General features: G+C 26.1%; 1 protein-coding gene across 1 annotated transcript in view; it reads right to left on the bottom strand.

The window, feature by feature from the left end:
• Positions 1-11,714: 11,714 nt before the first annotated feature.
• LOC142317792 (KH domain-containing, RNA-binding, signal transduction-associated protein 2-like) overlaps positions 11,715-18,152 on the bottom strand; it is a 322,082-nt gene continuing 315,644 nt past the window's right edge. The window contains exons 5-6 of the mRNA XM_075354341.1: positions 15,180-15,438; positions 11,715-11,875 (exon numbers count right to left, since the gene is read on the bottom strand). Coding sequence (XP_075210456.1) covers positions 11,715-11,875; positions 15,180-15,438 — 420 coding nt within the window. The remainder of the gene's footprint in view (positions 11,876-15,179; positions 15,439-18,152) is intronic.

Raw genomic sequence — 18,152 nt, 5'->3', positions numbered from 1 at the left:
TGCTACGCTCCTAGGTATTTAAAAATGTCATCCAGAATGTGAGCAGTTTTCCTTCCCGACTGTAAATTTTACATAACTAGATTTCGCTGGATTAACTCTGATTTTCCACTTACCTAAACATCCGTTGATTTGATTCAATTCAGACTGTTTTTTATCTGAGCTAGTGTTAGATCATCGTCGACTGATAAGATCACCGTATTACTAGTAAATGAGACAACAGTAACATCTTTAGAAAATGGAAGAACCACTGTGTGGATTGAGTAAAGAATCGGTCCTAGAAATGAGCTGAGGAACACCAAACTGAATGTTAAAAAACCCAAATAATCCTTGATTATGTTTAATCTGGAAAAAGCGACCACCAGGTAATTTCGCAAATTAAGTAAAAGTGTTGAGGCAATTCCGATGTCAGTTTATAAAGTAAACCAGGCAACCAAACCTTGTTTCAATTTTATGAATAAATTAAAAACAACATCAAAAACATGTTGATATTTTCATAATTGTTATTTAACGCAACAAATTAATTATGCGGCAAATTTAACAATTGTCACATATCTATTTTCTTACACAAACTTTTGTCATTTCGACAATTTATTTCCAAAACTATATTTCGTAACATTTTAAATCTTGTTACGCTTAATTTTAATAACTGGAATTATTTTAAAATAATGGAAATGCATAATTTTTAATCGAAAAGATACTAAAAATTTAGGACTGTGCTGATAAGAAAAGATTTCCTTTAAAAATTCCCATTATAATTTATTAAAATAGTTTTTCCTTTCTACTCGAACTTGAAAATAATTAATTTTACTTCTAAGTATACAAATTACATTGTATGTGAATATTTTTATGTCTGATTATTTACAATAATGTTCATTTAAAACTCAGGAGCCGTTAAATTTTAGTAAATTTGCAACTATAATTATTTTATAAATTATTTAGGAGTGTTAATAAACTTTTAAAATGATTTTAGATTTAAGTTTATCTATGCAAGTCACATTTTGTTTAAGGAATAGTTCTGGTCTTATTTTTCAGCGTCATTTTTTCGTTAATAATGTTTTTGTAACTACGTTGGATTCTGTAAGCAATACAACATTAAAACACACAGTAATTAGGGAATAGGCTTAATTTAATGTTTGTATTCGGTTTATCAAAACTGGGTATATTCTTTTCATCTAATAATAGAGCTATCTAATATTTAATAAACGTTTTATTGCCCTTTGATTCTGGTAGGTAGGACGCTTAAGGTAGTTTATATATATATTATAGCAAGCGTTATTTATATAGTGAATATACAATTAAAATTCTGACTTAATAAAAAAATTTGTTATTCACTAAGTAGATACAGCTTGCAACTACAAAAAATCACAAGGCTACCTGCAAGAATCAAAATATAATAAAATTTCTGTTAAATTTTAGATAGCTCAAAAATAGTTTACACAATCTTCATGTTAAGCCAAAAACAAGCTCTTTAGTTTAAATGATTGTCTATTTCAGTTTGCGCCCATTTTCTGATTGTATGTGTTTTTAGTTAGCACGGGATTATGTATAAACAGAGTAACCTACTTTTATTAAAAGATTCAGGAATTAATTATACTTAACCTGTCATAGGGATTTTTACGTTGAAATCTGGTCAATTTCTTCACTAGTAAAATAAACTACTGTTACCGCTCTTGATGAAAAATAGAATAAATAAATGCTTAATTGAAAGTTAAAGAAGTAATTGAACAACAATAATATCCGCCCTTCTTTTCGTAATAAATCTTCTAGTTTACACTCTTAGGAGGAATTTTAATAAAACATTTCATCAGCAGAATTAAAATATAATTTTTTATTTATTTTTTTTTTTTTAAATGTGAGATTTTACTCTTCTACTGGAATACGTTTTTTTTATAAGTGAAAATGGAGTTTTAAAAAAAATTAGCTTTAAGAAAATTGAAGCAAAAAGAATTGTTAAAATTCATAGAAACATTTTTGAAATTTCAAAAGGTTTTTATTCATTTATTTTCAATTTTTTATTTTATTTATTTTTTGGTTACAAGAAGTGAATAAATCTTTTAAGATATTTTAAATACCTTATTTTAAGGTATAAAGCAAACAGAATATGAACATTTTTTTAACAGAAAGTATTTGGAATTTTAACTGAGGGAATTCAAGAAGGAAGATCACCGTGATCTCCGATATCAGAAGATCACCGTGTAATTTAGCCTAATAAAACTGTAAAAGCAGCATAGAGAATTGATTAGCAACAATTCATCATATCAAATAGTCGAGTGGTTAGAATCATTTGCCTTTTTTGACAAATAGGTATAAAATCATGGATTCTGCACCTTTCAAATTTCATTGCATTTTAACCATGTTTTCAGAGCTTTTTTAATCCTCAGTGATTTTTCTTGAATATATATGAATTTTTAGATGTTGGAGTTCAACCAACGAAAAATTTTCAGAAACACAAACCAAATTATTTCAATTTCTTTATAAATTTATTTGTTACGTAATTTATATGAATAAAAAAACGGTAAGAAAAACAAACAAGTATTTCATTACTTATAATAAATAGGTAATCTAAATAATAAAATAAAGTGATAAAGAAATATACTACAGTGATAATATTTAATTTCTGTTACGATTCGAATGAATTGTGAAACATATGGTAACTAAACAACCAGGATACTGCAATAAAAAAATTAATAAGAAGAAAGGACTTTATCGTAAAAATAATGTTATTTAATAGTCTTTAGGAGCTGATTGAAGTTCAATCATTTTAAAAGCAAAGTAAAGAAATTTATAAAAATTGTTAATAAGATTATTTACATTTTAATTAAAAAATCATAGTTATCATGGTTCAGAAAAAGTTACATAAGGCCTTACATATAAGATATTTTCTTTACATATTCTCTATTTCTTGATAATGATCGATGGATGATTGCTGAAGGAAGATAAAGTAAAAAAAATGAAATAAAAATGTGTTAAATACAATATTGAAGTACTAATTTCAGGCAATATTTTTGCTCTAGGCAATTCATTTGATTCTGCACTACCATCCTTTTCATAAATCCGAATTTAATGCGCTCCATAGATAAAATCTTCCTAAAACAAACCTAAATAATATCTTATCATTTTAAAATGTGAATTTGCGGTTATCAAATTTCATAATAATACTATTATTGAATTATTTGTAATACTTAATTGTTTAATGATAAAGATAATCTATTACAATAAAATTGTATGTGTTTACAAATTTTCTATTGATTGAAATACTCATAATCTTATGCAGCAGGATGAAATGCAATTTTTTTATTTTTGGAAGTTTAAGTGCCAAGATAGGACTCTTTCTCAACTTTTTTCAAGTTTATATATGAATAATTTATTTTTCGAGTATATTAAAATGACTGTAAGTTAAATATTTGCATAGAAAATATATACGGCCTAGATAAGTATGTAAAGGTAAATGTAAAAAACTGTATATCATTGTATAAAAAATTATAATATAACAAAAACTTTTAATTTAATAAATTTAAAACTCTCATAGTAACAATATGCATACTCTCATTAGTGGCTAAATCGTTTAGTCGTTTAGCTGATGTATTAAATCTAGTTAGAATTGTTTAACTACAAACCAATACAAGCCCTAATATTTATTTAGTTTATAAATTGATATACGAGTACGTAATTACAAGTTTAGCATTTGGGAAACGAATAGTAAATTAAGATTTTATATTTTGTTTACTAGTTCATGAATTTTTATACTACATGACAGTTATACGTTAGTTTAAGGATGGGAATTTGTTTTGCAATAAATTTCTGATATATATATATATATATATAAAACAAAGTCTTAAGGAGCTGGTTGAAGTTCAACCATTTTAAAAGCAAAATAAAGGAATTTACAAAAAAATAGTAAAATTACTTATATTTCAATTAAAAAAGCATAGTTACAATGGTTCAGAAAAGTTACGTAAGGCACTACATATAAGATATTTTTTTACATATTCTCAATTTCTTGATAATGATCGACGGATGACTACCGAAGGAAAATAAAATAACAAAAGTTAATAAAAATGTGTTAAATACAATGCTTAAGTACTAATTGATATAAGAACTTACAATACTACTGATATAAGTACTAACTGATATATATATATATATATATAGTATTCTATACGACCTCTAATCTTACGGAGAAATTTGGTCTTTGGAAATATGATAGTATATGAAATTATAAATTTATTACTTTACTTACATTGGACGATAAAATAATTTTACTATACATTATATTGGTATCAAATAATATAATGTAATATTAAGATAATTGTTTTGTAAAGTAAGTAACAGAATTATTTGATAAATTAATAAAAATTATTTGAATTTCGTGCTATTTACATTTTGCTAGACCAAGATGAAAATTAAGATACGAAATTTGTGGTAGAAAGGAGAAAGAATAATAATAATAGTATGATTACTTTAATTAAAATATGTCGTTAAACGGTTTATTTAAGTAAAATAAAATATTATTATTTAAAAAGGATATAATATAAAACGTGAGAAGCATAATTTATGTTTTGGTTAATTATATCATTGATCCTACTGTTTCAAACATATCTCTCTCTATTCTGTATCATGGGTGATGGTTAATGTCATACGTTGAAATTGTTTAATACTATTACAACATTTAATAGAAAATGTTATATTGTTCTTATAACATTTCAGCTGAAGTGAGAATTCACTCGTTTCAGCTAAAATGTTAAATCCATTAAAGCTGTTTTTCCTATTTTTTTTTGTATAATAAGGTTTTTTAGAGAAAAATTTTTTTTATGCGGTAAAACTTAATAATACATTTTTTTGCAATAATTTAACAATTAAATTGTAAATAAATACTTTTCAACGATTTTATTTAAAATGTCTCTCAAATCGGTCGAGTAAAACGGTCTTCATAAAATCCTATGTGTATTATAATTATGGCTCATTATGGCGAACAAAATTTTTGACATCCGATCTAAAATGGTATACCCCAATTAATATCAATTTTCAAATTTGTTTGCTTTTGCCAATAATAAGTACAACAGCTGCTTTGTGTCACTGTATAATATTAAATAATCTCATGAAATTTATTTTCTATAAAATATATTTTTAAAATCCATGATCTAATAAAAACTACGGGTTTTCATCATTCTAATCATACAATTCACCGTGAATACAACTGTATTGTGTATCTTCTTGTACAATACGTAAATATAATATACACGATAAAGCTTGGGTTGAATTTCATTCTCAGTGGTGACAACTTTTGTACTCGATAATATTGTTTTATATTATGTTTCATACTGATAAGTTGATAATATATTTCATATTGCTTAAAAGAACTGTAAATCGTGATAGTTTTAAATACGACAAAACTTGACAGTTTTAATAGAAGCATCATCTAAATTATATTATAGTCATCAAAGTTATGTTAGTTGTTATTGGTAACAGAAGATATAATTTAAAATACTGTAATTTAGTGTATAATCACCTTTGAAGGGATTACTTTGATTTGAATTGGTATGGTCATAAACTGGTTATATAGAATTTATAGTATCCTCAGCAAACTTTGATGACTAAACAATAAATTACATCGTTGAATGGATACGAAACAGGCTACTCGTTATATTTTCCCTTTTTTGTCTGGTAGCTTGCATTATAGATGAATAATTTTGTATTTATTACTCTTACCAAAACAGTAAATACATACATACAATATATATATATATATATATATATATATTTAGTTATATATATATATATATATATATATATATAACTAAACAATAAAATAAAAAATTGGAATGATCGTATTTTCTTGTATATTATAGCCATATGAAACTTCATATGGCTATATAATAATGTCAATAAACTTTTATTCCGTCATTAAAATAGTATAATCTTGCAGTACATGGCTTATATTTCTTTTCTTGTTAATACAACGTTTTATTAAGAAGAGAAACTAATTTTCCTTATCTAGATAAGAGAATTTAATTTTATAGATTTTTCCACAAAAATTCCAGAAATCTATTATATAAAAGTTATTAAGCGTTGTCTTCTTGCTCATGGTAGTGGATAATAATGCACTTATAATAATTTCATGCGTTTTATAATAATTTCATGCGTTTTAAAGATTTCATGCGTTTTATAATTATAAAACGCATGAAATCTTAAAAGAAGAAGTAATGGATATTGTTCGTTTTACGCCGTGCTTGAAATTTTTTCAATTTTATTAATGAAGATAATTTTTTGTTTTATTGTCACTAAATGCCATACTCTTTATAATAAAAATAATTCTGGTCAAATAGATCTAAAACTAGACAAAAATATTATCGATGGTTTTATATCATTCTAATTGCAATTCTCCCTTGAAAAAAAAAATTAATTTGAATTATCAACATTTTTGAGCTAATAATAATTTACATGTTGGACTGCAGTTCTTTAAGTATTCTGTTTTATTTTGTTATATTTTCTTTGGTTAGGTGCTATCATCTTCATTTTCTGCTGATACATTCTGATGATTTACATCATGTAAGAAAAAAATTCTATACCTTACTTCATATTAATGGTAGACAGAGAGAAACAATATCTTGTTTAAATTAGTTTTTTTGAAAGTTAAGGTAAACCCTATAGCCTAAGTACTAGGGAGAAGACAGCGAAATATTGTTAGGACTCGTAGGATATCTTCGACCATGTTCGAGACCAATTTCATTCAGATGAAGAAAAAGCCGAAAGTTTGTCGGAGGTGTTTGAGAGTCAATAAGACGTCCTCCAATTAAGCCTATTGGGTTAGGAACGGAGGGGTAATGTGGCGACCGGAATCGACACAAGGTAGATAGATGTCTTCTCCCTAGTGGTCAGGTTGATCACACCTATTACGGATAGTTGTACGTTAAGCTTATAATGTAGCAAACAGTAATTAGTTTATTTTTCTACTGATTTGCCTCTTTCGTTTCAAATTTCAGTCCATATTATGAATGATTGAATTTTTCAATAACTGTGAACAGTGTGTTAGCGAAAATATTTTTCAGAATGAAGATTTGTTTTTAAAAGATTCTGACAGCTTAAATAACAAATGAAATGTAAAAATCTATTTAGAATAAGTCGACATTTTATGATTTAACTACATATGATTGCTGTAAAAATAAATATCAAGTTAATTATATATTATTATTATTTTTTAATTGGTTTTTCTAATTAATAGATCTAATAACCTCCCCTTACATCAAAAAGCGTCTGATATTAATCTTGTGCAGTACAAACGGCACTTATAATTTATAAAGCCTTATGTTCAGAAGAGCACAGGCTTTAATTTAACACATAACATGATTCTTTACTACGTTCTTTTAAAATGTTTGTATCGGATAAAACTCGGGCGTTATTTTATTAAATAAACTGTTTACTGCTTTAATATCTGAATAAATGAAGTATTTATTTTTCAAGTAAATTTAATATGTACTTAAACTTCATTTAAGTGAAAATTTACTACCAGTAGCAAATGCACTAATAACGATTAAGATAATGTACTAATAAAAATTTCTACTCTTATTTAAATCCGAGACTATAGTTATAATTGTGTTACCAGTGAGAGTTTGTATTAGATCTACTATTAGATAATTAATTATGTAAAAATTATTAAATAGTTCAGCAACTAAACTATAGCTGAAAAATTGCATTTAAATTATTAGCAAAAAATAACAAAATAAATTTTATTACCTACAAAGTTTATTACCTACAAATTGTAACCATTATATATTGTCTCCAAATTGAAACAACTCTAACTGGAAAAACTTAAAATCTATATTTATTTAACCAAAATTTACATTTAATTTTCATTATTTCGTAAAAGGTTTATTAAATTGTCATATTCCACTCATTACATAGCCAACTCAATTGTAGAATACTGAGGTTATTTACTTCTTTATGATAATTTTAAGAAAAAGAGAATTCGTGTAAAGAAATTGAAGATAAAAACAATCCAATATTTAAGGGTCCTACATTGAAATAGAGTTTTTATTTTTATTTAAGCTTTTTAAGAAAGCAGTTTTATTTTTAAAAAATTCTTAAGATTCATCCAATAAAAATAAACTTGTATATTTAAAAAAAAATATTAAAGTGATTCCACACGTGAATACGTATATTATTGTCATTCTGCAATAAATGAATAAAAACATATAGAGATGAAGTATTTTTTTTTAGAAATTTCTATGCCCCCACACTTTTTTCGCAACAAAGTGTATTGTTTTATTCTTCTCTACCAATGAATTCTTCAATTTCCGTTCTTATTCCAAGCACACTTATAAAAACTTTCCCTACTTTTGATTTTTCTTTCGATTCTTCATATTATGTCTTTCTTTTATTCCCATGATGACAGGCGGCACGTGCAAGTTTTGTAAATCCATTTAGATCTTTTGCAAGCTTCATGGAATCATGAAAAATAAATTGAACTAATATTTGTGTGCGAGTATATATTCTATAAAATAAATTACTTTTAGTATTATTCTATAAAATAAAATTATTCTATATATAGAATATATAACTATTCTATGTATATATAGAATAATTTTAAAAATTATTTAAATAATACTAGATTGTTATTTGCAAATACTTTTCTTCTGATTTCTGTTAGAAGATTATAGCTGTTTTTTCATAATATAAGCAATTGAAAGTAAATTTTTTAAAACCAAATTTAAAAAATTGCAGTTCTGCACAGGAATTTATCATTTTAATAAATTTATTTTTCCCATTATAACAAAAAATCGCTCGCGCTTTCTCTTATTTTTTTCTTTATCATTACGGGATTGTAATTAATGTATTTCCATATTAATATTTTTTATAATAACTAGACACTAAACGTAATGAAAAGTAGTAATTGCTACCAGAAAATAATTTAAATTATTTTTTTTCATCTAATAATTTCAGCATTATTTTAATGTTTGTTGAATTGTACTTAGCGGTTGGAACCCAGAATTCAGAGATTGGTAGACATTATTAATGGATTTCCTGTTTTTAGTTGATTCATAAAGTGTTAACATCTTTAGTAAAAGATGGCATATTTTGATGTATTAAATAATTTCATAAAAACTAAGTACGAAATACTAACCTACACTATAGTACTGCTGATTGCAATACTAATACTACAGGAGGAAAAGGAACCTAAATTTACCAGTTGAAAAAATTAATACGTTATCATTTCAATGAAACGATGAAGTGTGTTGGTAGATTATTTTGGAGGGAAGTTTGTGCAGAAAATTTAATTTCTTAGTTTGCAACATAAGTATTCATGGAAAGAAAGTTGGATTTAGGGAAATAGACAGAAATCAAGTGCATAAAAGAGAATAAAAAAATTTCCGAAAAACAGATGAGAATATGTATACTGCTCTATATACTGTCATGGCGATTTAAAATTACAATGATAAACATAATTTTTACTCCTAACATACAATACACGATTTTAATCTGTTTTTTGATACTGAAAACGAATATGAGCTCAGAATCTTTCTATTACCCACCATTTTTGAAAAAAAAAAATTTTAATTAAATGATTGTTACTATTGAACCGATTGTTAATTTTGTTTAACAATATGTGTCTGGAATATCTAAAAATCAAAACATACTGAAAAATATCCTTCACTGCAATTGCAATCAGGCCTGTACCTCACAGTGAAATTATTCCAGTTCCTGATCCACCTGTGAATGTATATTTCGAAACAACGGTGAAGAATCAGGTCGCAATGAGGAAGACAAAATGATTTTGATTTTGTATTATCTTCCAATAAGCCACACCTTATATCACAAGGTGATTTAAATAACTTGGTTAGGAATTTAAATTTATCAAAAAATCAAGCTCAACTGTTAGGATCGAGACTGCAAGGTTTGAATTTACTTCAAAAATATACAAAAATTTCGGGCTTTCGAAGCCGACAAAAAGAACTTTCTCAGTACTTTATTGATGAAAATAAATTGGTTTATTGCACAAATGTTGATGAGCTTATGTTGCACTTAGGACAAGTTCATAAACCTGAGGACTGGCGCCTTTTCATAGATTCGTCTAAGTGTAGTTTAAAATGGGCTCTACTACACAACGGTAACAAATGTGCTTCGATACCAATCGCTTATGGTATTAATTTGAAAGAGACATACGATGTGATGAAAGACGTTCTCAAAAAAATAAATTATAAAAAACATAGCTGGAACATGTGGTGATATGAAAGTTATAGCTATTTTGTTAAGCATGCAGTTAGGTTATACTGTATATAACATATATTAACATGTGTTTTCTTTGCGAATGGGACAGCCGAGCTAGGGATAAACATTATGTAACCAAAGAGTGGAAGAAACGACACAACTTAACTCCAAATGGGAAAAATATTATTCACGAGCCCTTAGTTGAACCCGAAATAATATTTTTAACCCTCCCATATAAGCTAGGACTAATGAAAATATTTGTAAAAGCAATGAAGAAGGGCAATCCCGGATTTTTATAAATCAAGTAGAAATTTTCGAATGTAAGTGAAGGAAAAATTAAAGAAGGAATATTTGCTGGTCCTCAAATAAGAGAGTTGGTCAAAGATGATGAATTTAACTCGATATTAAATATTGTAGAAAGTGCAGCTTGGGCTTCATTTAAAGACGTTTGCAAAAGTTTTCTCGGCAAACAAAAATCTGACAATTACCACGATATTGTTAATAAACTTCTTACTTCATACAGAGCTACAGGATGTAATATTTTTTGAAAATACATTTCCTCCACTCACATCTGGATTTTTTCCCAGACAACTTCGAGACGTAAATGACGAACACGGTGAACATTTCGGTAATGGAAGGCGCTGTAAAGGGAAATCGAATACTAACATGCTAGCCGATTACTCTTTGGCATTGAGCCGGGATATGCCTGAGTCTATTTATAAAATTAAAGTATCGCTCACAGGTATAGCCATGCAAAATTACAAATTTTACAGATTTTAACTATATTTTCCCTTAATTTTTCTGAAGCGAAATTTATTTAAAACTAAGGGTGATAGAAAAATTTTATTTAAAGATTTGTAATGTACGCAAAAAAGAAATGGTATTACACTTAGAGAAACATTAAAAAAATTTTAAGTTTTAAAAATTACAGTTGTTTTAAAACTAAAATTTTAGTTTTTTTTTTATGTTTCAGTGTTATTTTATGGAAGTAAACATCAATGGTTTTTAATTAGTCCATAATAAAGAGATTTTTGCGAACAGTTAAAGTTCCTTAGATTAGACAAAAGTTAAGCGCAAATGGCAGGATTAAGAAAGATGGTATTAATATTGGTGTCAGGAGATTGCGATACCAAAAGAGTTCAAAATATGTAAACCTACGTACTGAAAGGACTGACAATTATCCCATTTACGGGCAGTTAATGTACTACCAACAATCTAGTTGAAAGAGTTTAGGGGTGCCGATTAAATACTGAAGGGAAAATCCATAACATAGGGACAAGTCAAAGGTCTAAGTTGTAAATATACAGAGGCAATTATATCTAAAGGTAGTCATTTTAAAACATATTTCAATGGTACCTACCATTGAAATGCGGTAGATGTAGGTACATCTACCGCAATAAAAGTCAGAAAGAAATAGTATAAATATATTTATCACAGTGCGGCAGTGAATAAATAAACAAAAAAAATTAATTATTTAAGAAACTGTACTGCTATTTATTTTATACAACTTACCCGTTCGTTATATGCGGATACGGTGGTGTGACTCCAAGTTCTTTTGCTTGAGCTGCTCGCGCTCGCGCTAGAATGCTGAGAACTGTCCTTTTGGTAGGTGACATTGTCGGTCTGGTTCCTGGAATAAGTGGTCTCTTTCTTCCTGTGGTTCCTGGTCCTATGAATTTAAAAATAAATAAGATGCAGTTATAAATTGAAAAAAATGAACAAATTAAAAAAAATAATAATATTTTTCACCTAGTAGTATAAATAAAAATAAAAAAAAACCGATTAATTGATGAGAAAACGGCTAATAGATCACTCTCTGATCAGTTAGTCAAACTAATTTCTTAAAATCCCAAAATAATTATCTTCTATAAAATGTTACAACACACTTTTTTTTAAATTGAATAACAGCTGTAAAAACATATTTATAAAACAATCTTTAAATTTATATTCATTACTTAATAGAAGGTTAAGATCTAGTAATTGCATAGAAGAAGCATTTTGTCAATAAGTTGTACTTTTATTATAATTAATTGGGTCTTATTTTGATTAAATCTCTTTTAAGTATACGAAGTATATAGGTCTTTAAGATAAATTCATCAGGGTGGAATTTTTAAAGTAAAGCTTTTAAAATAGGACTTCTACTGAATCTTACAAATCCAGCGACATATATTGCTTAAATTAAAAATATTATCAAGATTACATTATTTCAATATTTAATTAAAATTTGATTAATATTCTGCATTTTTACAACGAGAAATAAATGCTAAAAAAAAATAAATAAAATATTATAGATTAATTTTGGAACGAAAGTTAATTAAATTTATATTTTGGGATGAAAATTCCCTTTTGTTGGATTTGAGATCAAGTAATGAATTTTTAATTTTATGATGCAGTTAATATTTAAAAGTATAAAATAGAATTTAAATAATTACTATTGACCTAAATAGTTCATATAAACACGGAATTTGTATTATATTTTCTTTCGTTTAAATGGGATATAAAATATAATTAAAGATAGATTGATAGTTAAATTTCTAGGATTAAATTTAATTAAATTTATTCTAGGTTTAAATTATAAACAATAATAGTACAAACTTTATAACAGTGTTTTCAATGAAATTGATTTCAGAATTGCTGTTCGCTCAGCTTTTATAGACAGTTTACTATAATTTTTTATTATTAAACTTTAAAGTTTAATAATAAAATTGTTAACTTTTATTATTAAATTTATTATTAAACTTTAAAAATTAATAATTAGAATTACTATCATTGTTAATTAACATAACAGTATTTATGTATGCATTTACGTAAAATAATTATAATGTTTTATTATTTCTTTTACCATTTATGCGTCATCCTTTAGTCCGTACAACAGAGATGTAAACCGCAAATTTCTTTTCACAATGAGAAGAAAATTATATTTTAAATCATATTTACTGTAATAGTCATATGATAATATTAAAACTTTCTATATAAAAAACACATTATCAATGAAAATTCAATTAGTACTTTTTTAAGTTAAGTTTTTTAAACATAGCACATTTGTTGGTATATAATATTATTTATATATAAATAAATGAAATAAATGATTTACAACCTTACCAAGAATTCATCCGCAGTCTCTTTTCTAGTACTTTCAGTCACTTGACCATCCTCAGGAAAAGTTGTTCTTCAATTTAATCATTAAAACTAAATTATGTTATCGCAACTATTATTTGTTGTTATTAACAACTGCGACCTTCTTGCATAACAGACATGACCAACTTTATACTATGACGACCAGTTGTGATTTTTAATTTACTTTTTACATAATTTAATTGTAATGATTAAATTGAAGAACAACTTTTCCTGACGACGGTCGAATGACTGAAAGTACTAAAAAAGAGACTGTGAACGAATTGTTGGTAAGGTTGTATTTCATTTATTTACATATAAATATTTTTTTAGTTTAATTTCACTTTGCTTTTAAGAAGTTTGGAAAATTTCATAATCTGATATTTTAAATACGGAGAGAAAACTATGCAAATTGAGAAAAAATGTCACTATACTTTTCAAAATAGAATGAAAATTATTGTATATAATAAAGAATTTTAGTTAGAAAAGAAGTTTAAAAATAAGAAATAAAAAGCATTGCGTCCTAAAAAATATTACAATTTTCTTATCTAATAGTTGAAGGATTGTAGCCCAATTTTATTAAAAATTGTTAGTTAATTTTGATTCATATGTATTAAATAAAATAAAATTTTGAAAAAGTTTTATAATTACTGCTAATTTTTTTTCTTTAATTCTGTGGATATGCCTACCAGTGGGTCGATATATTAAGTGTAGTAACATTTATATATATATTTTTTTTTTCTTTATTCATTAAGTTGTATGTTACTCACGGTTAAAATAATTGCTTTGACATTTTTGGATACTTGAGAATTTACTTGTCAGTTAAAATATCTTTACAATTTAGTATAAGATATAATAAAACAAATGGGAGAACAGAATATACAAGGCTGCAACTTTTTAAATAAATTTAAAAAAATAAAGAAAATAAATTCAATAACTGGAAAAAAGAAACATGGAAGGCAACTTCCATGTCAAATCAAAACAAATTATTAAAAACTAAAAGTCAGTTCTTGAGATTGCTTTTTATGGATTTTAAGACGGATTCCTTCATTTGACTACGCGACCTGGTGTAAAAGAAAATGTTTGCTTAGCCACTCTAATTAGTGAACCAATTTTAGGCTTATGAACTTTATAAGGTTAAATTTACAATAGAACAAATCATATAACTTTTATAAGGTTTTCTTATGTAACTAATTTCTTACAGTCATACGTCAACAAAATTAATTTTGGATTGATTTATGAATTGTCAGCGTCTATTTAATAAAGAAACATTTTATAGCAGAGAAAAATCGTGAGAATTACGAGTTTAATAATACTGTATTAGTATGTATACCACACTTTTCTACATTTCTAACATTTTTTAGAAAATTCACATGGTCAGAAGTTGAAAAAAAGATTACAAGAATATAATTTTATTAGCTTTTATTCATTTATTTTATTCACTGTTTTCATGTGCCTTATTTACTGACATAAAATTGAACATGACAATATTGCATGGTAAAAACCAATTGTCGTATTTCGGTGTAGTCACTTTCCATGTAATAACATTAAACTCATTACCAAGAGTAAACTACACCTCTTAAGAGTAATTAATAAAAGCCCTGATATATCAAATTTATTAAAAATTTAATGGAACTTGTAGATGATGAAATTTGTGTGTAACTTAATCTTGTAGCGAAGAAAGAAAGATTATTTGAATAATTAGAAAAAAAATTATAAGCAGTTACTTCTCTTTGTATCCGAAATAAAAATAAAAATAAAAATAGATCGTGTTAGTGTGTCTTAAATACGTAACTAAATAAACAAAAAATCGCATCAAAAACATAATTTAAAATACAAAGAAAAGGTTAAATGGCTACCTGGTGGTGTAATGTCCCTCAGTGCAGGATGAGGGGGTGACACTGGAGGTTGTGTTGGAGGTGAGAGTGAACCGTGGCTGGAGTGTGCAGAACTCGGGGCCTCAGAACACTCACTCAAAGCCCCAGCATCTCCCGCTGATTGTGACGTGGCAACTTGGCCTGATTGTTGTTGCTGTAATTGTTGTCCCTGTTGTTTCCCACCGGAATTGATCACATGCATTTCCCACATCTGTTCCTGCCTTATTTCATCATTATAATCCTACAAAAAAAAGTATATTGATTAATTATAAAAATAACAAAAGTTTAACTATGTAGTTCATTTTTTTCATAATAAACACAATAGGGACACGTCTAAATAAACAATAATAAGCACATATAAATATGTAATAAACTTTATATCTATCATCAGTGGTTGATCAAATTGTGCTTAATCCAAAGAAAGTAGATTACTTAAGATTTATAAAAAAAAAAAAAAAAAAAAAATACTGAATCAATTGATAACTAAGGTAAATTAAATTTAACCATCACGTTTATTAAAATGAATAAAATCTTTAGTTATTTTTTTTATAAAACATACAATTTTAATATAACATTTTATAAAAATAATAATTAAAGGTAAAGTAATTGTCTTTTCTGTTGATAGATTTTTTTATAGGAAAGAACTAACCCGATGTTTGTAGATGAATATTTAAACTGAATTACTTTACACTAAAATATTTTTTCTGGAAAGTTATGGATCCGCGAAATTGTCTTAATCATCATGTAGATAATATCGTACATAATCTAAAACTTTAGAGTCTACTGTTGTAAGGAAGAAATAAGAAAATAGAGAAAGTAAATCGTTCTATAATCTCATTATTAAGCCAAACGATTGACCTTCAACATTCAAAAGTATAATGCTAAAAAATATATTTAATAAAATTATTTTATTGAACAAGAGTAAACTATATTTCGTGCAAACGATTAGCAGTTTTGTTCTATATCGAGTTCTTTCTTATCCATGCCCCAAAAAGCAACAAACACTTTTATTAAACAAACGATGAGCATTATAAAATTTTATATAAAATACGAAAGACAATTGATAAATGCAATTTCTAACATTCCGTAATTGTAAAAAAAATTAACTCTATAAGCTACAATTATCGTAAAATAAATGAAAAACAAATATAAAATAGTAATTTTATTCTCTCGTACTTCTGAATGGCAAAATTCAAACAAATCAAAACTTTTGTACACATAAAACAACTACTACAAATCTAAATAGCAATATTACTATTAACAATGTTAATGTTGATGTATAAAACAAACAATATAATTTCTAATAGCTACTTTTCATGGTTAAAGAGTGAAGGTTGTGCGATTTATTTGAGATATAAGAAGGTACAGACAAGAAATAACACGCATTATTAACCGTAAACTTCGGTTTTTATATTGTTGGTCGTTCCTATTACATCTATGGGAAAACAATATGCCGAAAAATTAAGGTTCAGAAGTAAATTTTGGTTTATTTCTAAGTCCAAGAAGAGTTAGAGATTTACAAATTTATCAAAAATATTTTTTTAAGCTTAAAATCTTAAGAAAATTGCTCAGTAGGACAACGTAAGGTGTTTCCAGGATAGACTAAACTACCTTACAAATTGCCATACTTGCGGAAACTATCATCCGTAAATTTAATTAATTTTGTTTTAAATCTATTATACCATTTTTAGTAGCTTTGACTGATAAATGTAATTTAATAAATGCTGTATTATGTGCAAGTATAGGCAACACTATTAATTAAATTTCCGTTTAGCATCCACCACAAATAGAATAAATATTCTTTTTTTTTTAATTTCTTGTTTTAATCACATGGTAGTACATTTCAAAACATTAAAAAAAAGTATTTGTCCTATTAATCTTGTTTAAAAAATATTTATTGTACCATATATTTAATTTTTGTGGTTAAAACTTATTGAATTTTATTAATAACATTTTTCATTTTATAAAAGTTGTTACTTTTTTTATAATTTCAGTTGAAACTAATGTTTGGGATTTACAGAAGCAGTACACCACTAAATTTTATAAAAATAATAAATGCGCTTCGGGCCAAAAAACTTTGAAAACCAGTGGTTATGTTGATTACATAAAAACTTATTTGCATGTATAGTATTATATATATTTTTTTATAATTTAACCAAAATATTTCAGTATTAATGAAATATGATAGAATTTAATATTTAAACATTATGAAAGCGAAGTTTGACTTTTAAAAGTTTAAATATTTTATAACATTTACAGATAAAAATGAAATAATTTTCTTTTTTGAAGCGAAAACTAATTAAATTTTTGACAAATCTAACGTTTGAATAATGACGTTTTGCAAATGTAGAAACAGTATTATTTATGTGGAAAAAAAAGGTTTATATTTGAAAAGTTTTAATATATTTTTTTTTACAATTAAATCTGAGGATTCCATAGAATGTCAGGCATATTACTTTCTTCACCGTCACTTATAATAGATATTAAACTTTTTTTAACAGAACAAACCTGAAATATAAATCGAGCAAATTCGAATTTCCTAATAAGTAGATTCTAAGCTATGTTTTGCGTTTACTTTTGTTTCTTTAAGATCTCCACAAATAATTTGGACATGAAGTATTAGGAGAAATAATTAATAAATAATAATCAGTTTTACTTCCTTGTATGAAGTAAAAGACGTATTGTGATCGCAAAAAATGTCGGTTTTCAGATTTCAACAGTAATATCCATTTTCACCATCCTTAAATCCATTTTGATTAGTTTCGACATGACGTCTGCACGTATGTACGTATCTCTCATAACTCAAAAACGATTAGCCGTAGGATGTTGAAATTTTGGATATAGGACTACTGTAACATCTAGTTTTGCACCTCCCCTTTTGATTGCAATTGACTGAACCAAAAAAGCCCAAAATCTCCAAAAATTGAATACTGGACTTTTTCGTAACTGCAGAAA

Source organism: Lycorma delicatula, chromosome 1 (genome assembly GCF_047948215.1).
Source record: "Lycorma delicatula isolate Av1 chromosome 1, ASM4794821v1, whole genome shotgun sequence".
In the NCBI taxonomy this organism is placed as follows: Eukaryota; Metazoa; Arthropoda; class Insecta; order Hemiptera; family Fulgoridae; genus Lycorma; species Lycorma delicatula.
Note: the sequence above shows the minus strand (reverse complement) of the source record. Positions and strands in the feature narration are given on the sequence as shown.